Source organism: Schistocerca cancellata, chromosome 2 (assembly GCF_023864275.1).
Source record: "Schistocerca cancellata isolate TAMUIC-IGC-003103 chromosome 2, iqSchCanc2.1, whole genome shotgun sequence".
Lineage (NCBI taxonomy): Eukaryota > Metazoa > Arthropoda > Insecta > Orthoptera > Acrididae > Schistocerca > Schistocerca cancellata.
The window spans coordinates 773556716-773582370 of record NC_064627.1 but is presented as its reverse complement, the minus strand read 5'-3'; the positions used below and the strand labels follow the sequence as shown (position 1 = coordinate 773582370).

General features: G+C 45.3%; 1 protein-coding gene across 1 annotated transcript in view; it reads left to right on the top strand.

Moving 5' to 3' along the window:
- The window catches only part of LOC126158587 (ice-structuring glycoprotein-like), a 50862-nt gene that overhangs the window by 10346 nt on the left and 14861 nt on the right, over positions 1 to 25655 (top strand). The window contains exon 3 of the mRNA XM_049916453.1: positions 23265 to 23469. Coding sequence (XP_049772410.1) covers positions 23265 to 23469 — 205 coding nt within the window. The remainder of the gene's footprint in view (positions 1 to 23264; positions 23470 to 25655) is intronic.

Below are 25655 nucleotides of genomic sequence, written 5' to 3'. Positions count from 1 at the left end.
AGACATGTAGTTTGGCAAGAAACGAAATACGAGCATCTATGGTTGGCACTATCACACAACTGAATTTCAACATCCATGTGGTTTGGAGATCACTGCACGAGACTCAAAGTGCTGCCAACAGTCTAGCTAGTAAAATGACTGAGTGTAGGGTGTTGAAATGAACGCGTTACAGTGGTGGAGTAGCTCCTCCTAAGCCACACATTTCTGTACTTAGTGCTAAGCAGTGTTTGAGGTGGTGTAGAGAGCGACGCTAGTGGATAATCAATGAATGGAAACGGATTATTCTGAGTGATAAATCACACTGCACTCTATGACAATCCGATGGACAGGTCTGGATTTGTCGAATGCCTGGGAAAACGTTACCTGCCATCATGTGTGCTGCCAACAGTGAAGTACAGAGGGGATGATGTTAGGGTACGGGATTTTTTTTTTCTTTGTTGTTTCCCCCCGAAGGGGGCGGGCTGGCAGCAGCTTAGTATGCCGCTCTTCAGCCTACAGACTTTGTGTGAGAAAGATCAAGAGAATAATAATAAAAAACAGGCGATAAAATCGGAGACTTAAAGAGTAACATGGCGTAAGGAAATCGTGGAACTTAAAACAAAGAACAGAGGGATGATGATGCTAATAAAATACATACGAAGCAGACAGGGAAAACAATAGACAGACAATTAAAAAACACGGCGACAGTCTGGATTCTGTTCGCAAAAGACATAAAATTCACACCTAGCGACAGCATGGTTTCTGTTCGCAACACGAGAAAGACAAACAACACTGAATAGTCACTGGAACACTGCACTAAAAAGTTGGCAAATGTGACGTACCACAGTCGAGAGCAGGTGGGGGGAAACTGGACAGAAGATGGGAGAACAAAAAAGGGGGGAAAGGAGAGTAAAAGTGAAGGGGGGAACCGGGAAAGGAGCTGATGGAGGATGAGGACCCATAAGAGGGGTGGGGGGCAGACGCGACAGGGAGTGGGGTAGGCAGAGGAGGGGAATACAAAGGGACTTGGGGGGGGAGAAGGGAGGGAGGGAGAGGTTGAGTGGGGAGAAAACAGGACGGAAGGTGGGGGGGGGGAAGAGGGAGCCCAGGGATAGGACAGAGGGAAGGAAGGGGAGTGAGGATCAGAGTTGATAGGAAGGATAAATGGAGGGAGAGAGGGCATCGTCCGGGAGGGGGAGTTGATGGAAGCCACCTTGGGAAAGGAGATGTAGGGTGTAGAGATGGAGGGTAGGGGGGACACAACGGTGAAGACGTGGCAGGGGGCGGGGATGGGAGAGGAGAGGAGCAACCAGGGGGTGAGGGGGTTCAAGACGGCGGGAGGTGTAGAGGATGCGGATATGTTCGAGGAATAGGAGCAGATGGGATAAAGGAAGGAGATCATAGAGGATCCGCGTGGCGGACGGGAGGCGGATGCGGAAGGCGAGGCGGAGGGCATGACGCTCAAGGATCTGGAGGGACTTACAGAATTTGGGTGGGGCAGATATCCAGGCAGGACTGGCATAACAGAGGATGGGACGGAATAAGGATTTGTAGGTGTGGAGGATGGTAGAGGGGTACAACCCCCACGTCCGGCCAGAGAGGAGTTTGAGGAGTTGGAGGCGGTTGTGGGCTTTGGATTGGATGGAGCAGAGATGAGGTATCCAGGTGAGGTGACGGTCAATGGTGAGGCCAAGGTAGGTGAGGGTGGGGGTGAGGCGGACAGGACGTGCGCAGACAGTAAGAGCTTGCTGAACACTGATGTGAGACAGATAGGACGATAGGAAGAGGCATCAGATGGAGGCTTATTGGGCCTGGAGAACATCAGGATACGGGAGGTTTTCCACAGGTCGGGATAGAAGCCAGTGGCAAGGATGACATTGTAGAGGGTGGCAAGGAGGGAAAGGAAGGAGGGAGGGCAGTGTTTGAGGTGGCAGTAGGTAATGCAGTCGTGGCCGGGAACAGTGTTGCGTTTAGCGCGGAGTGTGAGGCTGATGTCCTGTGTAGTGATGGGACTGTTAAGTGCAGATGGGGGGGGGGTGTGTGGCCCAAGTACTGGAAGCTAGGAGCGAGGGGAGGAACAGAGGTATTCGTATGGTCCATGACATCAGGGAAGAGGGAATAATCAAAGTGGGGACCATCTGGGATGGAAAAAACATCAGAGAGGTGGGAGGCAAAGTGGTTGGCCTTACTGCGGTTGTCAGGAAAGGGACAGTCATTAAGGAGGAGAGGGTACTGGGGGTTGGGGCGGTTCCCAGTAAGGTGGTGGAAAGCAGACCAACAGACCAATACTTGGAAGAGCTTATGGGGAGCGTGGTGTTGAGTTGTGTACATGTCTGGCGCCAGGCACGGCGTTTCTTCGCAACAAGCAGGTTGCGGATGTGTTGTTGTAATTGCCGGTGGCGGGTAAATGTATCCCGGTCACGAGTGCGGAGAAAAGAGCGGTAGAGGCGGCGGGACTCTCGAAGGAGAAGGACGGCCTGTGGAGGCAGGGCGGGGCGGTGTGGGTGGATGGCTTTGGTGGGGATATGGGTGGCGACGGCGTCAGACAAGGTCTGGTGCAGGAAGGCAGCAGTGCGAGAGATGTCATCAGGAGAATGGAGGGTAAGGTCGTGGCCGTCAAGCTGGGTGTGAATGGAGTCCCGGTAGGCATCCGAGTTGGCACAGGAGTAATCATGGACAAGTTTAGGAGGGACGTCAGGGTGAGGAGCGTTGCGGGGATGGCGACCATTAGAGATAGCGAGGAGAACAGGAGCATGGTCACTGCCAATGAGGTCAAGGACATCTGCAGTGATGCGCCCAAGGAGGTTGGGAGAGGCAAGGACCACATCAGGAGTGGTGTTGGATTCGGGTCGGGTGTGCTGAGGCAGGGGAACCAGGTCTCCCTGGAGAGTGGTGAGAAACTGATGCCACCGCTGGAGGTCGGCAGGATCACGGCTGTGGATATTGAGGTCGGCGGCAATCACGTAGATGGAGAAGGTGCGGTCAATGTGGGCCAGGAAATCGTACGGGATGGGGGTGCGATGGTGGACATAAATGGTGGCACAGGTGATGGTAAGGGTGGGGAAGAAGAGGCTGAGGGTGAGATGCTCGGCAGGATTGTTAAGGAGAGGTTGGGGCCGGATAGGGAGGTGCTTGAGGTGGCCTATAGCAACTCTGCCACGCGCCAGGGGGTACGGGTTATCGGTGCGGTGTAGGGTGTAAGGAGCCGTGGAGACAGAGATACGGGGTTGAAGGAAGGTTTCATTTAGGACGAAGGCATCCACGCGGTGCTGATGGAGGGTGTGAAGGAAGAGGAGTTTGTGGGTGGGCAGGCAGCGAATGTTGTGGTACAGGATATGGTACGGTTGTTGAGTTAGACGAGGGTGGTGAGGGGGGTGAAGGTGAAGTGGGCCTGGTTGTGGGAGTATGTGGCATAGGTGGTAAGATGGAAGATGGAACGGGCAGCGAGGGCGATTTGGGAAAGGGTGTGTGAGCGCTGGAAGGGGTGGATGTTTTGGAGCACAATAGTGGTGAAACAGATGATGTCCTCAGCAGTAGGGGGAGGGCGGAGCGAGTTGTTGGGGTGGATGGGGTCATCAACAGGATGGACAGGGACGGTGAGCTCAGGGGTTACTGGTGGAGGTTTCGCTTTACACTTCGAGGAGTAGGTAGGATGTGGTTCATTGCAAGTGTTGCAGGAGGGGGGAGAGGTGAGGTTGGGGCAATGCTTGAGGAAGTGTGAAGCTTTGCAGTGGGGACAAGTAGGGCGGTTCTTGCAGGCAGAGGTAACGTGGTCGTTGTAGGTGAGTCAGTGTTGGCAGCGGTAGGATTGGACTGGGGAACGGGAGGGGTCCACCTTATGGCGCTGATTGTAGATGAGGGCTCCCTCGGTGAGGATGCAGTCAATTGAGGAGGAGGATTCGGTGAATATCTGCATGAGAAAAGTCGGCCCGGCATCATTGAAGATGCGACGGGCCGAGCGGATTTCAATGTCGGGCCGGGAGTTGAGTTCCACCAACACCTCAGCCTCCGTGATCACGGGGCTAAGCTTCGTGATCACAGCGGTGAAGGTTGGCGGACGTCTGGGAGGTTGAGGCTGACGGGGAGAGGATGGGGTGTGGTAGGGGGTGAGGGGTGCACGTTGGCCAAATTGGATACGGAGGATGCGGGAGAGGAGATCTGTGTGGAAGGAAGCATTGGGGGAGTTTATGAGGACCAAGTCCTTGCGAGGAATCAGTTGGGAGATGGGAGCATTGGGGTAGTATTTCCGGATGGCGAGGGTGAGGGAGCGGGCATCAAGGAATTGAGGGTCAGGATTGGAGAGGACAAAGGTGTGGGTGGCAGGCGTGGTGGGGGCGGGGGTCGGGGCCGCGTCCATGGGGGTGGGTGGGTCATGGGGATTGGGGTTTTTTTTGGAGGAGACTTCGGGTTAAGGGTCAACATTCGGGCGCTTTGAAGGTTTCGTGGGCACGACCGGGTGGAGAGGGGGCAGGGGTACGGGTTGCAGGGGGAGATGGCGGGGGGCAGGACCACCCTGAGCAGGGGATGACGCAGACAGAGGGGGCGTGGGTGTCACAGAGACTGTGGAACGGCGAGCCGAGATCCGTGCTGGCTTGGAGCCTGTCGGAGGCGTGGCAGGGAGCGGTGGGAAGTCAGTAGCTGTCGATGGGGCGACAGTGATAGGGGAGGAGGAGTTGGGGGTGGTTACAGCCGAAAGTGGCGCAGGGGTGGGGTGGACAGGGAGAGAAGGAAGGACGGGAAGTGGTGTGGAGGATGAGCTCCATGTGATGGTGGTTGGGGCAGCGGAGGGAGAGGTGAAAATGATAGTGGTGGTGGTGGGGGGTTGGGACATGGTGGCGGCGCGCGAGAAGGGCGGCGGCGGCGACAACGGCGGCGGAGGCGGGCACCGGCAGGCGGCGGCAGCGGCGGCGAGCACCGGCAGGTGGCGGCGGCGGCGGCGGCGGCGGCGGCGGCGAGAAATGGCAGGCGGCGGCGAGCACCGGCAGGCGGCGGCGGCGAGCACGGTGGGGATCATCCACGTCGAAGTTGCACCCTGAGAGTAGCCCAGGCAGTGAAAGTCTTCGATGAAGAAGAGAGGGAATCCAACCCTCGAATCGACGGTATGGGAGTGCTTTTTATGAATAGAATGTAGTCCCCCCTATTGCGCTAAAGAGAACGATAGATGCTAGCAGATGTGAATATATTTTACAACATTGTGTACTGTGTACAGCAGAGGAACAGTCCGGAGACGCTCTATACAAGGTGCTCCATTGATCGAGACCGGGCCAAATATCTCACGAAATAAGCGTCAAACGAAAAAACTACAAACAACGAAACTTGTCTAGCTTGAAAGGGGAAACCAGATGGCGCTATGGCTGGCCCGCTAGATGGCGCTGCCATAGGTCAAACTGATATCAACTGCGTTTTTATAAATAGGAACTCCCATTTTTATTACATATTCGTGTAGTACGTAAAGAAATATGAATATTTTAGTTGGACGACTTTTTTCGCTTTGTGACAGCAGGTAGGTTTTCTAGATTAAAATACAGAACGTAGGTACGTTTGAACATTTTATTCCGGTTGTTCCAATGTGACACATGTACCTTTGTGAACTAATCATTTCTGATAACGCATGCTGTTACAGCAAGTCAATAACGTTTCACCCCCCATAGGCAATCTGTCATAACACGAGGAAGCAGTCACACATAACAACCTTGACACATTTCACCCTCCACAGGAGATAGACATCACCAACGACAGCAGGCTAAAGGACCCATTGCGTGCCCAAGCCTAACTGAATGCGTAATAAATAAAGTATTTTCCTTTTATCCTTACATCCTATCCTAGAAGAATAAGTCATCAAGGATGATCTCTTCAGTCCACACTACACACACACACACACACACACACACACACACACACACACAAATGCTGTTACAGCGTGATTACCTGTAAATACCACATTAATACAATAAATGCTCAAAATGATGTCCGTCAACTTCAATGTATTTGGCAATACGTGTAACAACATTCCTCTCAACATCGAGTAGTTCGCCTTCCGTAATGTTCGCAGATGCATTGACAATACGCAGACGCATGTTGTCGGTGGATCACGAAAGCAAATATCCTTCAACTTTCCCCACCGAAAGAAATCCAGGGACGTCAGATCCGATGAACGTGCGGGCCATGGTTTGGTGCTTCGACGACCAATCCACCTGTCATGAAACATGCTATTCAATACCGCTTCAACCGCACGCGAGCTATGTGCCGGACATTAATCATGTTGGAAGTACATCGCCATTCTGTCATGCAGAGAAACATCTTGAAGTAACATCGGTTGAACATTACGCAGGGCCGGCTGGAGTGGCAGTGCGGTTCTAGGCGCTACAGTCTGGAACCGCGTGACCGCTACGGTCGCAGGTTCGAATCCTGCCTCGGGCATGGATGTGTGTGATGTCCTTAGGTTAGTTAGGTTTAAGTAGTTCTACGTTCTAGGGGACTGATGACCTCAGAAGTTAAGTCCCATAGTGCTCTGAGCCATTTTGAACCCATTACGCAGGAAATCAGCATACATTGCACCATTTAGATGGCCATCGATAAAATGGGGGCCAGTTATCCTTCCTCCCATAATGCCACACAGTACATTAACCCGCCAACAGGATGAAAATCACTGCAATTCTCTCACTTAACCGCTACAAACTATTAAGTTTATTCGTTTATTCTACTCCTTCTGAGTGCAATGTTGGTTTATATTGCACATTAAAATAAGTTGAGTGTTAAATTACCCTACAGAATGCTTTAGTTTTTGGTGTTTCAATGTATTCTTGATGTGTTTGTGTGGTTCAACTAGATTAACTTGAATACTGTGCCATCACAAAGTTATTTGTTTTGACTAACTACTGACAATGAAAATTCATCCAAAGCTTCTAAATACTTTTCTAGCTTAAGTAAATGGGCGGCTAAATACCAGCGTAACTGTACTTTTGTGAAAGACGTTCGAAGATTACAAACACACTTGCAAACATTAAGAACTTGTGCACAATTTGATATTGGATGAAAAGCCGCGTTAAAAGTAATTACAATTAAAAAATGAACATCCAATTTAATATTGTCCAGCTACATTATGAAAATATAACCATTATAAACATATATGTGGTGTCTGTTCTTTTGGATATTTCTGAAAGAACAGATACTACGTATATACGAGGGTTGGGACTTTAATAGTGGCAACTATTATTTATTTACAGATTGTACAAAATAGATACGTGTTTCGAAGTTTTAATGACCTTCAGAGTAGTCATCAGCATTGTGTATAAACCGCTGCCAGTGATGTGGAAGTCGTAGGATACTCTTAGTGTTGACAGTTCGAGCGGCGCGGTCTATTGGCCGACGAAATTGTAGCAGTTCTGAAGCGAATGCCGCGAAGTGTTTCCTTCAGTTTAGCAATCGAGTTGAACTCACGAGGGCTTAAGTCAGGGGAGTGCATTAGGTGGTATAGCACTTAGCAGCCCCATGAGTCAAACAAATCAGTAACAGCTTGCACTGTACGTGCTTGAGCATTGTCCGGAAGAATGATGGACAGGTCCTGCAGAAAGTGTCATCACTTCTGTCTCTACGCTGGTCGTAGGTTGTGTTCCAAAAATGAACTACTTTGAAGGTCAGTAAAACTTTGAAACGCGTATCTGTTTTGTACGAGCTGTAAATAAATAGTTGCCACTATTAAAGTTCCAACCATCGTATAATTAAACCATTGGACGACCCATTGACCACTTCAGTGTGGATTCACACCACGTTAGAGCTCATACGGGAATCGACGAAAATGCCGCGAGTAATGAGGGTAATGTGCAAGGAACACTACAACAGTAGTGTGTGGATAAGTTGAGAATTGGGTTAGTCGGCAGGCGTGCTAGGGTAGTCCGTGTTTTTGCGATGACCACTGTGTCCGGATGGCACAGTGATCACTGCATCTGCCTAGTAAGATGGAGATGCGGGTGCGAAACCTAGTTCGGTACAAACTTTCAACTTTCCACATTGATATAAATTAATGTCCACTGGTAGCTAATGTCATTAATTCCTTTGTCTCTTGATAACATTATAAACCTGAAGATGTGTCTATACCGACGAGAAACCAGTGGTTACGAAATAAGAAACTTCATACAACTATGTGGCTTTTGGAAACAGCTCACTATTCCTAACTTATTTCATTGTTATAATTTTTATGTTAATTCAAATGGTTATTGAATGGTGAGTGTTTTTTATTGTCATTAACAAGGTCTCAGAACTGTGGCTGCCCTCTCTAGAAGCTTGTTGGTACCAGAATGTTGTTTGTAGTTTTAAAGATGCATGAAATGGCGAAGCCATGGAAAATACGTAGGAAGAGAACAGCACACTTTACATGAAAAACTATCTACAACAAAGCTTCGTGCAAGGCGTGTACCACATCAATTAAATGTGGATTAAAGCAAATACGCTAACGAATTTCTCCACAACACATGTACCATTTTCAAAATAATGCACCAGTCTAAGGAATTTCGGGATACCCCTGCGAAGACTGATGTTGGTGCCCCTACTTTTTCCTAGAATGTATAGAATGTAATTTGTTTACACTTTGTACAACTACCATGATTATATATATGACGGATTGAAGTTGATTTGAATCTATGTAGTAGACGGGCCAGCAGTTCGCGTGGCCTTAGAACTTGTTCGTAAAAACGCATTTTAATTCAATGATTTTTTTTTTGTATGGAGTCTAACGTGTTCAGATCGAGTTTTAAGAATACCGAACGGTGTACATTTCATAATATCTCTATTTATTTTTTTTCTTTTTGGTTCGAATATAAACAGGGCGGGTGCTGCCACCCTGGTTGGATAGCCAGTCGGCTTTGCCGTGTTAAACGTATGCATTTATGGATTAAAAGATGCAAAAAATACCGGAAATATATACTGCTTTCCCAGCAGAAGCAACCACTTTTGCTTTTTTGGAGCTAGGCGATGGAAATTTCCACATCGAGCTTTGCTGTTTGCTCTTAAGATCAAAATGCTGTAGCCACGTTTCATCAGCAGTGATTTCATTTGAAAGAAACTCCGGATCTTACTCTAACATCAAATTTAACTGCATGTATGTAGCACGCTGATGTCCTTTAGCTCAGGAATCAACAGCCTTGGGACCCATCGTGCACAAACACGTGTCATATGTAATTTTTCTGTTACCAACATGTGGGTGGCACTCAATTAAATGTTCAGTATTTCAGAAAGTGATCTCAAGGTAATTCGCCGATCCTCTTTCACAATGACAGCAGCAGTGTGGATGTTTTCTTCCGTAAGAGCAGTAACTGGAGCACCGGGTACACCTTCCTTTGAAATTGATTGCCTCCCCTCTTTAAACATCTTACACCACCTTCGAGCTGTGCTGTAGCGAAGAATAGACTCTCCATAGGCTTCCTGTAACATTGTATAGGCATCAGCTGAAGATTTATTGAGACGAAAGCAGAATTTCAAAACCGCATAGTGTTCCTCGCGTGTTACCTCCATTGCAGCGGTAGGCGATACTGAAATGTCTGACCCTGCTGCCTCTCACAGGCGGGAACCAGGAGTCCCAACAATGAAACTGCGGCGCGTTTGTTGCACATTAAGCTAACAGAATGTCATAAGACAAAACTTAAACGCGAGAAATTATGACCATAAAAAATTATGATCATTCTTTATTGAACAGCCCTCTTATATTGTCGTCGGTTTACGTGGGGAACAACTGTCGCGGTATTCATTACAGCTGTCCGGTTTAAAGAAAAGCGTAAGGAGCGATCAAAAAGTTTCGTTTGAGGGCGTTGCTGCACCACATATGCAACGTAGCGTGTTTCCGATGTGCGTATTTAAGCACCGATATGTAGGCAAGGTATTAGTATGGTATTCGCGTCTTTCCAATTTGTGTGTGTTAAGGGCTGGAACATAAACTGTGACGACATTATTATCAAATGCATCCAACACTGCCAAAGTACTGTTATTGTTTTCTTGGCTGCCGAATGACAAACACCGGTAGACATCTGTCGCAGAATGGAGGATATGTATGGGGCAGCATGTCAGTCGAAAACCATCGCTGTGGAATGGTGCGCCAAGGGATGCTGCTGCTTCATGATAACACGTCTCCATATCGCAAATGTCGCAACGCAGAAAATATCCACCAAAAATATACGAATATAAACTTAAAATGAACAAAACCCAGACCTAAAACCAACACAAAATAGAAATGGGAAAATAAGAACGCAGCAATTTATTAGGCATTTCTAACATTACAGTAATACTAAACTAATTCTGAAATGATTTTTGTTCTGTCCGTTATAATAAATTACTAGATACATTCCTAAATCTTTCAGAAAGGTCTTTCTTACATCTCTCAAAACAGTTTTCACATTTGGAAAAGTCCCCTCTGCATCACATTAGGTTACGATGTTCATTGTTGCAAAGTCGCTTGCAAAATAATCCTCCGAAAGTACGTCAGGAATCATAATGTCTGATATAATGTTTTTCTACAACTTGAAAATTTAAGAACAAGTACGCGTATGTTGATTTTGTCATGTGCGAGGTCTGTTCAAAAAATTCCGGAACATTCGTGATTTAGCACTAATGGTGTGTTGGAACGAAATGCGGTTTCCTTCTCTACACATGCCTGTGTCTGATGTGTAATTGCTGGAAGTTTCATTGTTGTATATCTGTTAGTTATTGCTCAGTGCTGTATTCAGTAGCGCGTTGTATCGCACAGTTCACGAATTTCGAGATGGCTAGGTTAGAGGAGCAACGAGTCGGTATTAAATTTTGTGTGAATCTCGAGAAAACCTTTAGAGACACACACCAAATGATGCAGGGAGCCTACGGTGATGATTGCTTAAGCAGCACTCGGTGTTACGAAACCTTTCGACATCTACGGACGACACTCATGTCAGGAATGTCAACGAAATTCTGCGTGCCAATCGAAGACTGACTGTACGAGAGACTGCAGAGGAATGTGACATTTCAGTTGGATCATGTCATGAAATCCTGACACAGCCCCTTGGAATGCATCGTGGTGCCTCCAAGTTCGTCCTACGGCTCATGAGTCAAGACCAGGAAGACCTTTTCTTCGTAACCTATGAATAGCTTTTGAATCGCGCAAATGAGAACAAGATGTTCTTTAAGAGAATCATCACTCACCACGGGACGTAGATTTACGACTATGATGTTGAGAACAATGTTCAGTCTTCACAATTGGTCGGGAAGTCGGGAAACGTTCCCCAACACCAAAACAAGCTCGTCAGGTCAGGTCAAATGCCGAAGCCATGCTAATAGTTTTCTTTAAATTTGAAGGATTAATTCACGATGAATTTGTGTCATAAGGATAAACTATTAATCGATGGTACTACTGGGACGTGTTGCAATGGCTGCGAGAAAATATGAGAAGGAAACGGGCTAAAATGTAGCGAGTCAATTCTATAGCACTTGCATTACGATAACGCACTCGCACATTCACCACTGTTGGTGCATGACTGTTGCACAAAAAACGAAATTACCATGCTTCCTCACCCTCCGTACTCTACAAAAAAAAATGGTTCCATTGGCTCTGAGCACTATGGGACTTAACAGCTGTGGTCATCAGTCCCCTAGAACTTAGAACTACTTAAACCTAACTAACCTAAGGACATCACACACATCCATTCCCGAGGCAGGATTCGAACCTGCAGTCGCGCGGTTCCGGACTGAGGCGCCTAGAAGCGCTCGACCACCGCGGCCGGCCGTACTCTACAGATGTGGGTCCTGTGGATCTTTGTTTTTATTTCCAAAGTCGAAAACCCCGTTGAAAGGACGAAGATTTACTTCGCGCAACCCAGCTTCCGGAAGTCGAAACGGCGTTGGGAGCGGTGTATCAGTTGTGGAGGGGAGTATTTCTAAGGAGACCTTGCGCAGTAAGTAATAGATAAATGTAGAAAAATTTTGTGGACGAAGTTCTACAATTTTTTGAACAGACCTGTTATGAAAAATTTTATTTTCAATATTTCACATAAAATGAAGTAACCACAGGTTACTGCAGATATGGCAACAGCTTTATCGACTGAGCCTTACATTGTGATTTTCTTTGAAGAAAAGTGACTGCTCCAGCGCTAGGTTTCCTGCTTACGTAATACGTTTACCTGTTTTTACAAACAAGACAAGCAACTGGTGAGAGCTGTCGTATAAATAAACTCGATTTATATGCATTCTTCAATTTAGTTTTCGTAATGCTTTATTATTTGTTACTGTTGATCACGCGTTAGTATACACTGTGTCATCAAAAGTATCCGGACGCCTGGCTGAAAATGACTTACAAGTTCGTGGCGTCCTCCATCGGTGATGCTGGAATTCAATATGATGTTGGCCCACCCTTAGCCCTAATGACAGCTTCCACTCTCGCAGGCATATGTTCGTCATGTGCTGGAAGGTTTCTTGGGGAATGGCAGCCCACACTTCACGGAGTGTTGCGGTGAGGGGAAGGTATCGATGCGGGTCGGTGAGGCATGACACGAATTCGGCGTTCCGAAACGTCCCAAACGTGTTCTGTAGGATTCAGGTCAGGACTCTGTGCAGGCCAGTCCATTACACGGATGTTATTGTCGCGTAACCGCTCCGCCAAAGGCCGTGTTTTATGAACAGGTGCTCGATCGTGTTGAAAGATGCAATCGCCATTCCCGAATTGCTCTTCAACAGTGGGAAGCAATAAGGTGCTTAAAACATCAATGTAGGCCTGTGCTGTGATAGTGCCACGCAAAACAACAAGGGGTGCAAGCCCCCTCCATGAAAAACCAACCCGACCGCATCGTAACATCACCGCCTCCGAATTTTACTGTTGGCACTACACAAGCTGGCAGATAACGTTCACCGGGCATTCGCCATGCACACATCCTGGCATCGGATCACCACATTGTATACTGTGATTCGTCACTCCACACAACGTTTTGCCACTGTTCAATCGTCCAATCTTTACCCTCCTTACACCAAGTGAGGCTTCGTTTGGCATTTAGCGGCGTCATGTGTGGCTTATGAGCATTCGCTCGACCATGAAATCCAAGTTTTCTCACCTCCCGCCTAACTCTCATGGTACTTGCAATGGATCCTGATGCAGTTTGGAATTCCTGTGTGATGGTCTGGTTAGATTTCTGTCTATTACAAATTACGACCCTCTTCAACTGTCGGCAGTCTCTGTCAGTCAACAGACGATGCCGGCCTGTACGCTTTTGTGCTGTACGTGTCCCTTCACGTTTCCACTTCAGTATCATGTTGGAAACAGTGGACCTAGGGATGTTTAGGAGTGTGGAAATCTCGCGTACAGACGTATGACACAAGTGACACCCAATCACCTGACCATGTTCGAAGTCCGTGAGTTCCGCGGAGCGCTCCATTCTGCTCTCTCACGATGTCTACTACTGAAGTCGCTGATATGGAGTACCTGGCAGTAGACGGCAGCACAATGCACCTAATAGGAGAAACATACGATTTTGGGGGTGTCCGGATACTTTTGATCACATAGAGTAATTCCACAATTGTTCTGAGCCAATGTCGACTGACCAGGTAGTAAAACCTTTTACATTCTACGCTATAACTATGCAAAATAAGGTACATAATTTAATAAATTCTGTCTAACGGTAAATAAAACGAGGAAAAATCTACTAAATTGTGTAAACACTTACTCATCTAAACCTTCACTTTTTTTGCTTCTTACGCAGCGGAGACCTTCACCAACTTCTCCGTGTCGAGCGAACGCGTAATGACTCTTTTCACTTCTATTACGACAAGACATCTTAGCCGCTTCTTGCTAATCATTGAAGATCTCTGTTAGTTTTTAATTGTATTTAACTTGGAAAAGCTACATTCTGCAGAGCCTACAGACACATGCATGCACAAAAATATTCTTAACGCACATGTTGCATTTGGGAAAATGTCTTGCAAGTTGTTTTCCTGCAGGCCGCGTTGGCCGTGCAGTTCTAGGCGCTCCAGTCCGGAGCCGCGCTGCTGCTACGGTCGCAGGTTCGAATCCTGCCTCGGGCATGGGTGTGTGTGATGTCCTTAGGTTAGTTAGGTTTAAGTAGTTCTAAGTTCTAGGGGACTGATGACCACAGCAGTTGAGTCCCATAGTGCTCAGAGCCATTTGAACCATTTGTTTTCCAAGATGTGCTGAAGTATTTCAAAGCATATGTTGGCAGTTTGTGGATGCATAGGAGACAACAGTTCCAATTCATTTACAAGATCCTGTGAATTTATGTCTCCTGACTTCATTTTAGCATCTCTTACACACGCAAGATATCTGCATCCTCTATTGAGATCTTATTTCTTTGTTGTCAAATTCTTAATGTGACAAATAACGTTGAACACGTCACAACAGCTTTTACTTTCGTAATGAAGCTACCTTTTGACAGTTGCAGATCTGATTTTTTAACTCAGCTACATTTCCTAAAGGTGAAACAAATTCCTCTTCTTCTTCCTCAGCCTTTTCAAAACAGTTGGCTCTCTATCCTTCAATAAGCCAAGTGCTGATTTTACTAATTTTACAGTCGTGTCTAACTGCATATCTTCTTGATGCGTTATTGACTTTGTTGACACGGCAAGGAACACAGCGTCACATCACAGTACACAAAGAAAACTTATAGTCTGTGATTTCTTAAAAGAGACTAAATATTTCACTGAAACACGTTGGATCATTTTTGCGAGTGCTTCCTTCTTTTTTTCTTTACTCTGCTAATGCTCGTATCTCACAGCTCAAACACTTTCAACCCTAGCATCCCAAGTTGTATCTCACAGCGGCTTCAGACTCATGTTTATGAGATTCTTGAGTGCTTGTCAGCGCTTCACAGAGGCAGAAAATAATCTGAACAATCTTTGAACTTCACCAAACAAATGTAATGCAGTTACAGGCTACTTAACTGCATCACTAACAGCCAAGTTCAAGCTAAGATCACAGCAAGGGGTATAATGAGCCCTTGGATTTCTTCAATGAAGCGAGCTTGAGTGTCACTCTTCTGGCCTCTCATGTTGCTCCCGTTGTCGAAAGATTGTCCCCGGAAATCTGCAACTGGTATGCCAAGGATAGTGCTACCTGAAGCAAAAATTCTGAGAGGCCTTTTCCGGTAGTGTCACTTGCTAAAAAATAAAAAACAAAAAAAGTAAAAATTCGTCAATTGCAACTAATTTTGAAAACACATCTACCGTCTTAGAACCACACTTAATAATCCCTTGTGACGTACATCTATTGTACAGTCTAGTATTATTGGATAATATTTATTTTTGAGTATGGTATGCCTCGTGGTAGATACGATTTCATCAGAAGTTATGGTAATGATTTTATTTTGCATATTCTTATTTAAGAATGTAAATAATCGTCCAGGTTTAGCCACACAATTAATATTATGATTCATTATGAGATCAAAATTAGGCATTAATTCTACCTTCCCTAAAAAGTTTTCATTACCTGGATTTCCAAACATTTCACTGTCACATCTTAATGGAAGATTTCTTTCGGCATGGAAATACACTATGGAAAACGACATTAACAAAAGTGGTCTCCACCTCTTTTCTTCCTGATCAATTTGATATGGGGTTGCCTGATATGTTAATTTTGAATTCTCAGCTCTCTGCGAAAGCTCTTTCCGCTTGTACAGTTCATTAACACGGTTGCGAGACAGTTCATGGTTAAAGAGAACCTATGACGAGGTTTGTCATTCTCTTAAATCATTTCTTGTGAGAGAGCCAGCTTTGGAATGAAGCAACTTGCAATAAAGGCAATGTAAGGCATCTTTTCTAAGAGAATGTACCTGCTCAAGGTACGTTAACTTTGTCGTCATTTAAAATATGATGAAAGCAATGACAAACTGTAAACCAATTTCTTGCCGCGCTATCCACAGCAAATTTTAGATTTTTTCAATAACACCTCGTGGGTCTTCCATAATTGCTCATATCCTAAAACTACCGTTTATAATACCCAGCCTGTTCTGGGATCGCTAAGATCATCGTCGACTAGATGGGCGTTACCTTCCTTAGACGATTTTCTTTGTGTTGCTCTAGTTCCTTCCCCAATAACACTATCATACACTGTTTCTGCTAGTAGGAACAGTTTCACAGTCACTAATTCTTCCTTGCACGAAATATACGATTCTTCAGCTGTATGAAATGATGAAGCTATACTTACACTATATTCTTTCATATCACATTGTACATCCGAAGAAACAAACACTGCCAGTTGGGCTTAAACATTTATTTCATGATCGCTTTTGTCACAACTGCTCTTTCAGGATGTCACATCCCGTTTTTCTTTTTTTGTTTTTTTTTTTTTCTTTTTCACCCGACGAGAACTTGCATGAAACCAATCACAGACTCCGATAGCAGCAGACACAGACACGCAGACTGCGTTCGCACTTCACGCCTGCCTGTGTTGCAAAATTAAAACAACGAAAACATGAGAGCCCTTTAGTCTGGCATGCAAGGGTTGAGGGCTGTCAATCCCGGCGTACCTGTTGATCTCGGCCTACGCGCCGCAATTTGTTTAGAATTGTAGGCAAAAAGACTTGCCGCACATGTCGGTGACATCAAACGTTTCTGGTATTTCCGGACAGGTCGGAGCCCGCCTAGGAGAGGAGTGGAAATCTACGAGGGCTGTTCAATAAAGAATGATAATCATTTTCTTTATGACGACATACCTTATCCTCATAATTTTGATGGTTCTTCTCAAAGTAGTCTCCAATGAATGCGATGCACTTGTCCCAGCGTTTCTGCCAGTCTTCAAATACATGCTGGAAACCATTTTTTGCGAGGTCCTTGAAAATCGCTTCCGCAGCTTTCACCACTGCCTCTGATGATTGATAATGCCTTCCACGAAGGCGTTTCTTCATGTTAGGGAATAGAAAAAAGTCACATGGGGCTAAATCCGGACTATAGGGAGTGTGAGGAATGCACTTCACGTTGATTTTTGCAAGATACTCAGCAACAACATTGGCAATATGCGGCCGCGCATTATCGTGGTGCAGCATCCAGCCTAGTTCATGGAAATGCTGTCTTTTGCGCCTGATATGGACTTGCAATGTTTTCAGGACATCCCTGTAGTATTTTTCAGTTACTGATGTGTGTGCTGGTACACCATGCTGAGAAACCATTTCATGAATATCAAAGAATGAGGTGACCATAACTTTCCCAGCAGAAGCAACCACTTTTGCTTTTTTGGGGCTAGTTGATGGAGATTTCCACACCGAGCTTTGCTGTTTGCTCTTAAGATCAAAATGCTGTAGCCACGTTTCATCAGCAGTGATTACATTTGAAAGAAACTCCGGATCTTACTCTAACATCAACTTTAATTGCATGTAGACCTACACGCTAATGTCGTTTTGCTCGGGAATCAACAGCCTTGGGACCCATCGTGCACAAACACGTGTCATATGTAATTTTTCTGTTACCAACGTGTGGGTGGCACTCAATTAAATGTTCAGTATTTCAGAAAGTGATCTTAAGGTAATTCGCCGATCCTCTTTCACAATGACAGCAGCAGTGTGGATGTTTTCTTCCGTAAGAGCAGTAACTGGAGCACCGGGTACACCTTCCTTTGAAATTGATTGCCTCCCCTCTTTAAACAGTTTACACCACCTTCGAGCTGTGCTGTAGCGAAGAATAGACTCTCCATAGGCTTCCTGTAACATTGTATAGGCATCAGCTGAAGATTTATTGAGACGAAAGCAGAATTTCAAAACCGCATATTGTTCCTCGCGTGTTACCTCCATTGCAGCTATAGGCGATACTGAAACATCTGACCCTGCTGCCTCTCACATGCGGGAACCAGGAGTCCCAACAATGAAACTACGGCGTGTTTGTCGCACATTAAGCTAACAGAATGTCATAAGACAAAATTTCAGCGCGAGAAATTATGACCATAAAAAATTATGATCATTCTTTAGTGAACAGCCCTCTTATATTGTCGTCGGATTACGCGGGGAACAACTGTCGCGGTATTCATTACAGCTGCCCGGTTTAAAGAAAAGCGTAAGGAGCGATCAAAAAGTTTCGTTTGAGGGCGTTGCTGCACCACATATGCAACGTAGCGTGTTTCCGATGTGGTTATTTAAGCACCGATATGTAGGCAAGGTATTAGTATAGTATTCGCCTCTTTCCAACTTGTGTGTCTTAAGAGCTGAAACATAAACTGTGACGACATTATTATCAAATGCATCCAACATGGCCAAAGTACTGTTATTGTTTTCTTGGCTGCCGAATGACAAAACATCGGTAGACATCTGTCGCAGAATGGAGGATATGTATGGGGCAGTCGAAAACCATCGCTGTGGAATGGTGCGCCAAGGGATGCTGCTGCTTCATGATAACACGTCTCCATATCGCAAATGTCGCAACGCAGAAGACCCACCTATAGTTCTGACCTCTCCCCACTCAATCATCACGCCTTCGGTCCCTTAAAAAAGTCCTTGAAGGGTTCGACGAATCCTATCGGTCGAGGATGTACAGCAAGCAGTTACTGACTTCTTCACGCGGCAGGACATGTTTTACCAAACGGGTATCACCAACCTGATGCCTCGGAGGGATCACTGCCTCAAAGCTCACGGCGAGTTTGCTTGATTGGCGTACCGATTCCGGACTACAAGGTCTTAGAATGGAAAATTTTGATCAACCCTGATAGGATGAATTCTGAAGGTGCTCTCGACAGCGGCAGTAGTATTAATGCAGCCTATTAACATTTTAAATTTGAGGAATTTTTTTTCTTTTAGCACGAAACCAGACGGGGGTGAACGTCAGACTCGGTCTCGCCCGCGACTGCGGTTCTTGCGGTAGCCTTCAAGCAGTCCTCGCTGATTTGTTACTGTCTAATAGTCATGTACCTGCGACTCCACGCCAGAAACTAATCAGAAACCAACGTAGTGAGCAGGAATCCCGTGACCTTCACCAAGAAAAAGTTAAGTAGGATACATCTGACCGGTAGGTGCTCTTTTTTTTTTATTTGTTACCTTTCAACAAGCACATCACTAATCGCATAATAGATCTCAAGTACTCTTAGGCAGGTGAATAAAGAAATATGTGAGAATAGAAAATCTATTTTTATCAGAACAATGCCCCTGCCCAGAAAACGTCTCGGTGTTGCGGTACTGAGGGATTTATAAATATGAATTGTAGGCATATTCTCCATATTCAGAAGATTAGTCAACAATTGACTTCCTCCGATTATCACATCTAGTGAAATGTGTGGCAGGAAAATGTGTCGAAAGCAATGACAAGGTTATGGTAGCTTTAGAGCTTTTGCATGCTTCTGATTTTACAGCCAGTACTGGAATCTACTAACAGAGACGTTGACAAAGAGCACTGACTGCGAAAGAACGAAGTATAATAAGTACAGCTTTTTGCAAAAACACACAATATTTCACTGTCAAGCCGTGAATGTTTCCTCGTGTAATGTAAGCAATTGTTCAGCCTACTGTTGTTTTTGGGGTCTCACACAAGGGCGCCCTTACCTGGGAGCAAGGGAGGTCGTCGCCTTCCTCCGCCCCCCCTTCCCCCCCCCCCCCCACAAGTAAAGGAAAAAATGTAGTGTAGTTGTTGTGTTGGCTGAAGAGCCAACACCGTGTTGCTATTGGAGGCCGAAATGCACGCGTTTAGCTCACGCAAGGTGGCGTGAGGAGGGAAGGACTATACTGACAAGAGGTCTGGAACATGACAAGGAATTAGAATTCAGAAAGCGGACATAGCTAGTTGATACTTAACTTTAATCCATTAATGATGAACGTCGCTCTTGACGGTACATGATTCACAATATTGTCTGTTCAGAATTCATTCTAATTACTGAATATGGCGCCTTGCTAGGTCGTAGCAAATGACGTAGCTGAAGGCTATGCTAAACTGTCGTCTCGGCAAATGAGAGCATATGTAGTCAGTGAACCATCGCTAGCAAAGTCGGCTGTACAACTGGGGCGAGTGCTAGGGAGTCTCTCTAGACCTGCCGTGTGGCGGCGCTCGGTCTGCAATCACTGATAGTGGTGACACGCGGGTCCGACGTATACTAACGGACCGCGGCCGATTTAAAGCCTACCACCTAGCAAGTGTGGTGTCTGGCGGTGACACCAATGTAGTAGGGCGGTTTTTTTTTTTTTTTCAAGAAAATGATTTAAAAGTCGGTGTAACACAGGTTTTTAACAGTCGGAACTGCAACATTTTTGTGGTTATTTGAATTAAAAACAGTCTTAGTTTCAGCTAATTCTTTTGTCAACAACGTGTTTCGCCTTCGTTGGGCATCTTCAGATTATCTTAAAATTTTCTTTTTACAGTGTATTAAAAACCATAAAATGACTGTGTGAGACTGAAGCACATGTCGAATCTTATGAATCCATGGAGACCTTCATAAATTCACACCAGGAGGCCAGAATGGTCCAATGGTAGGACCACACTCACAAAGTAGTGTACACATTTAAACATAGTACACAGAGATGCCGCCGTAACTTCGTGGCAGGAGAGTCAAGCGCATACACAGGCAAGCAATAGAACTGCAACCAAGACAGTTGTTAATTCAAATATTATACATATGGTTGCTGTACCAGACGGCCTAATGGAGTCGAAGATGTTTTTATGACTACCTAAAAGTCACCATTCGTCTTCGCAAATATTAAAAATACTCCACAGCCCCAGGTCTAGGCCTCCCTCTAAAACCTATCGTATGTGCGCCCTTGTTGGGTAACATTTTCTGCCGCCAAGTTGCCCACTCTTTTTCGAATAGCACCTTTGGGATGAATTAGCTTAATATTTACATAGTATTGGTTCAAATGGCTCTGACCACTATGGGACTTAACATCTGTGCTCATCAGTCCCCTAGAACTTAGAACTGATTAAACCTAACTAACCTAAGGACATCTCACACATCCATGCCCCAAGCAGGATTCGAACCTGCGACCGTAGCAGCCGCGCGGTTCCGGACAGAGCGCCTAGAACCACTAGAGCACCGCGGCCGGCTTACAAAGTATTAACGGACCTTGATACACAGTCCGGTGATCAGAAACTGCTATTTCCTAGTCGAGTCCCATCACATAAGGACGTGTTAGTGATCTCACCACACTTACGAGAAGTAAAAAACTGTTATCCACTTTTAAGAACACTGCTACCCAGTAAAATATCACACCTCGTACTAATAAAACTACATTGGGCAATGTGAACCCCTGTGACGAACACCACAAAAGTGATACCTGTAGTAGGTTTACCAGATTAATGGACAAAATTACTGAACGTTGCCTTGCGAAAGGATTTGTCGATTTAGGACGAGAGTGAACACAACAAAATACTCAGAAAACATTAAAAATTATGATAATTATCGCCAGTTACAGCTTTCAACAAATCTTTGTTGCCTTTACTTTTTTGGTATGAGTCTCTGTGGCCGAAGGGTTCTAGGCGCTTCAGTCTGGAACCGCGTGGCCGCTACGGTCGCAGGTTCGAATCCTGCCTCGGGCATGGATGTGTGTGATATCCTTAGGTTAGTTAGGTTTAAGTAGTTCTAAGTTCTAGGGGACTGATGACCTCAGACGTTAAGTCTGAGTTTTTTTGAGTCGTTGCATGTTGCGAACTTCAAATTACAATGAATACATAATTCTGCTTTTACCATATCGACACTCAATTTTCCTTTAGTTCAGACCAAAAATATCATGTGACTGACGACTCTTCCCACAAGGCTATTGCTCATGGAAGTACAACATACTTTTTTTTTTTTTTTTTTTTTTTTTTTTGCACCTCCGCTTAAAAATGTCTCACCCGAAAATGAGTTTGTGGAGGAAGAAACTTGACTTTGTAATTGTTCCAAATGCAGCTCGCACCGGCAGGCCACAGCACACCAAGTGTTTATGGCTTGATTTTGTAGAGAAATAAGTAAATTTTTCATATGAATTAATTTCTAAAAATACAGAAAAAATCATAGCTCGGCACCGAACACTGAATACGGGGATGAAATACCGATCAGTTCGGTGAAACGACCTAAAAAATCTCTAGTCGGAGTTGTGCTTCATGTAGTTAATTTGTTATTCGTAAACAGCAGAAATAATTGAGCAGTTACTGTCTTTGCTACTAACAAAGGGTCGCAAACCAGGAATAACATGCTAAATGTAGGAGTTGCAGAGCTCCAGTCAGAAGAGATTTGTCCAGTCTTGCCGAAGCTGTGGTCGAGTAAACATCGTGCGTGAACGCTCTCCGGAAGCACGTGTCTTACTTCAGCTTGCAGTATCTCGGGAAGTGAATCTTGACTAACGGAATACACAGTTAAGCAATTTCCTACGTTGCCGGTTTTTCTCCGATAAATACCATGTAAGGATCTGGATCTGCTATCGTGTAAAACAGGTAAACGGTATAAAACAATGATTCTTAAGTGACGTCCGGTGGGCCCTACAGAGATTGAAGCGGCAGTCCGCCAGGCAGTCCGGTCCCCGCATACCTCATGGTGACGTCATCAGTGGTAGCCAAGGCGGTAGTGCAGAAACCCAGCAGAGTCACAAGTGAGCTCAGACATGGAATCAGACTGTACAATTTGGGCTGACAGAAAAAGTGCAGCAAGCCTGCAAAGAAAATGTGGAGCTGATAAACGACTGACATTGGGTGACAATGTGGTAGATCACGAAACGCAACACATGACACATGTGAATCAACCAGACATGCCTGTAGGCAGTGGTGTGGAACAGAGAACGACTATGCAGAAACTTACTCTGAGTGAAAATAGAAAAATGCGGTTTTATAGGATCAGATCCGGGTCCTTACATGGTATTTATTGAAGGGAAAACCGGCATTGTATGAAAGCTGCGTCCTGTGGCCATTGACAAATTGTTTCACGAACCAACCGAAAGTCAGAGGCCAGGTTTGGAATATTAGAGTAGCAAGAAGAAATAGGTTAAATGATGGAAGTAGGAACAGTCAACAGAATAGTGAAGTCTCAGATAATGGCTAGTCTTCAGCCAGAACCGCATATGCACCAAACCACCTACAACAGGGAGTGATACGAAGAGCGGATGTAAATCTTGACACAGAAGAGTTAATGCAAGAAATAAAATCGTCAGTGGAAGAACTGGAGTTTAGGAGAATAAATAAAATAACCTACTAAAACAGTTCTGCAACGTGAAACATGTGTTGTAACTTTTGCTAGTCTGAGGCCACCTCAGTATGTATACATTTACGGTATATTAAAAAACAGTTCTTACTCTGAAACCGTTACACGTCAGCAAAACTTTCCACCCACACTGAACAACAGATCGTATGTAGTCCCGAATATAGCCCTAAAAGAATTTCCTCCTCTGCTACAGGAGAGTAAATCCACCGCCATCACATGTTTCATGTTGTACAACTGTTTTAGTAGCTTATTTTATTCATTCTCCTAAACCCCAGTACGCGCAACACAGTGAACGATTCAGTGTGTGGGACCGCAATAACACTACCGGCTCCTACACGCAGACGGGAAATGTCTCATTCCACTGCGCATGTTCCACGTACCGGCAGTGTATTTGTAAGGTAAAAAACCTCTGCTACGTCACAACTCAGTGTATTATGATATGTTGCGCGAACACCTCCACAAACCCAGGAGTTTAACAGGGAGCGCAGTTGGAATCAACCCGTACCCTCCCCAGCCAACAAGAAGCAATGGTTAAGAAAGAACTAATATCTTTATAGAATTAGTAACAGAATTTCTAACATGAATTGTGGTGCGAATAAAAACAGGTGACTGTAATGAACCAGTAACCATCCGGAAGATATTTGAGGGAGAGAAAACCCTTCAATTGTGTGTACTGGAACAGGTGAAAACAAAAAAAATGGTTCAAATGGCTCTGAGCACTATAGGACTTAACATCTGAGGTCATCAGTCCTCTAGAACTTAGAACTACTTAAACCTAACTAACCTAAGGACATCACACACATCCATGCCCGAGGCAGGATTCGAACCTGCGACCTTAGCGGTCGCGCGGTTCCAGACTGAAGCGCCTAGAACCGCTCGGCCACTCTGGCCGGCCCAGATGAAAACAGCTAAATTCGCTATGGATGTATTGCCATGAAACGTTAGGTCTATAAGAAGCAATGTAACGGTTCTACTAAACCTACCACAAAGTAATGATACTAAGTTGTGTGCCATTAGCGAAACATGCCTAGCCCCAGATGAAAACTTCACCTTCCAGGCTACCAAGTTGCACGAGATGACAGAGAGGACGGTTACGGGCGCACAGCAATGTTGATCCGTGATGATGTAAATTACAAATAGTTCGAAATAAACAACACAATCGGGGGAATCGAGGCATGTGCTATTGAAGTAACCATTGCAAGTAAAACCACGCCAGTTCTTTCAGTATACAGAGCGTCCAGCGCAAGTGGATGGCCCTAAAGTCATTTTGGGAAATCTCAACGCACACGGGTTGATAGAGAGGGGAATATAATTCTGGAAATAATTGATGAAGAAAATTTAGTAATTTTGAATGATGGCTCGGCGACTCGCAATAGTATACGTAGTCAAGGAAAGTCAGCAATTGACCTAACTATTGCATGAGGCGAATTGGCTCCTATCGTGAAGTGGTGCAAGACCCACTAGTATAGGATGACCGACCGCTGCTAATAAACTTCCACGGCCAGGAATGGTTTAGCGAAAATCGTTGTAATATGAATATGTGGGATACACGGAAAGCTACGTAAGAAATACAACGTAGAAGTACTTGCGGAAACACACAGGGCTGTAGCAAGCTGTACAACTTTTACAGAGCCCATCACCGATGCTGATAGTAAGCGCATACTGAAAGATCGAACGTGTTGCGTGCCAAGACGACCTGCAAGACTACGGTGGGGTGCGAAATGTTAGGACGCAAAGGCAATGCGAACAGAGGCAGTAAGGCGACACAAGGAACTCTCAACATCAGAAAAATATCTTGCTTTTAAATGTGCCATAGTGAAAGCCAAACCTACTTTGGAACAAAAGCTAAGAAGAATTTCGGAGGACTTTGTTCGATTTTCACTAATCAAACACCACTCGCAAAGATTTGGGAGAAAATTAAACACTTCGCAAACGAAGGGAGGACCGAGCGACGGGAGGCCCCTCCATCGGAGAATATGTTACAGAGTAAACTGCAGGAACTGGCTCTCCCTGCGGCGGATCCCAGACCTCAATAAAGGTGTGAGCATTCAAAGCCGGAGCTTTTGCAATCGGACAGCCTAACAGAGATGGACAAAACACTACTACATGCGATATGTACAGCGTTGGGCCCTGACAATTAGCTATGCAATGATATGGCATCTCCCACGAGTTGGAAGACAACACCTAATTAATATCTCGAATAGAGTATGGGAATAATGTGTCGTTATCCCGTCCATGAAACTAGAAAGAATAGCGACAGTTAAGAAACGAGACAAGGATCGGGATAATGTTGAATCGTATAAAGCAGTAAAGTTATTGACGTGTACACACGAAACATTAAAAGGATGATGAAGTAGAGTTCGAAGTTGTCAGCGGAAAGCCGCGCGGGATTAGCCGAGCGGTCAAAGGCGCTGCAGTCCTGGACTGTCAGCTGGTCCCGACGGAGGTTCGAGTCCTCCCTCGGGCATGGGTGTGGGTGTTGGTCCTTAGGATAAATTAAGTAGTGTGTAAGCTTAGGGACTGATGACCTTAGCAGTTAAGTCCCATAAGATTTCACACACATTTGAACGTTTTTTCTGTGAGC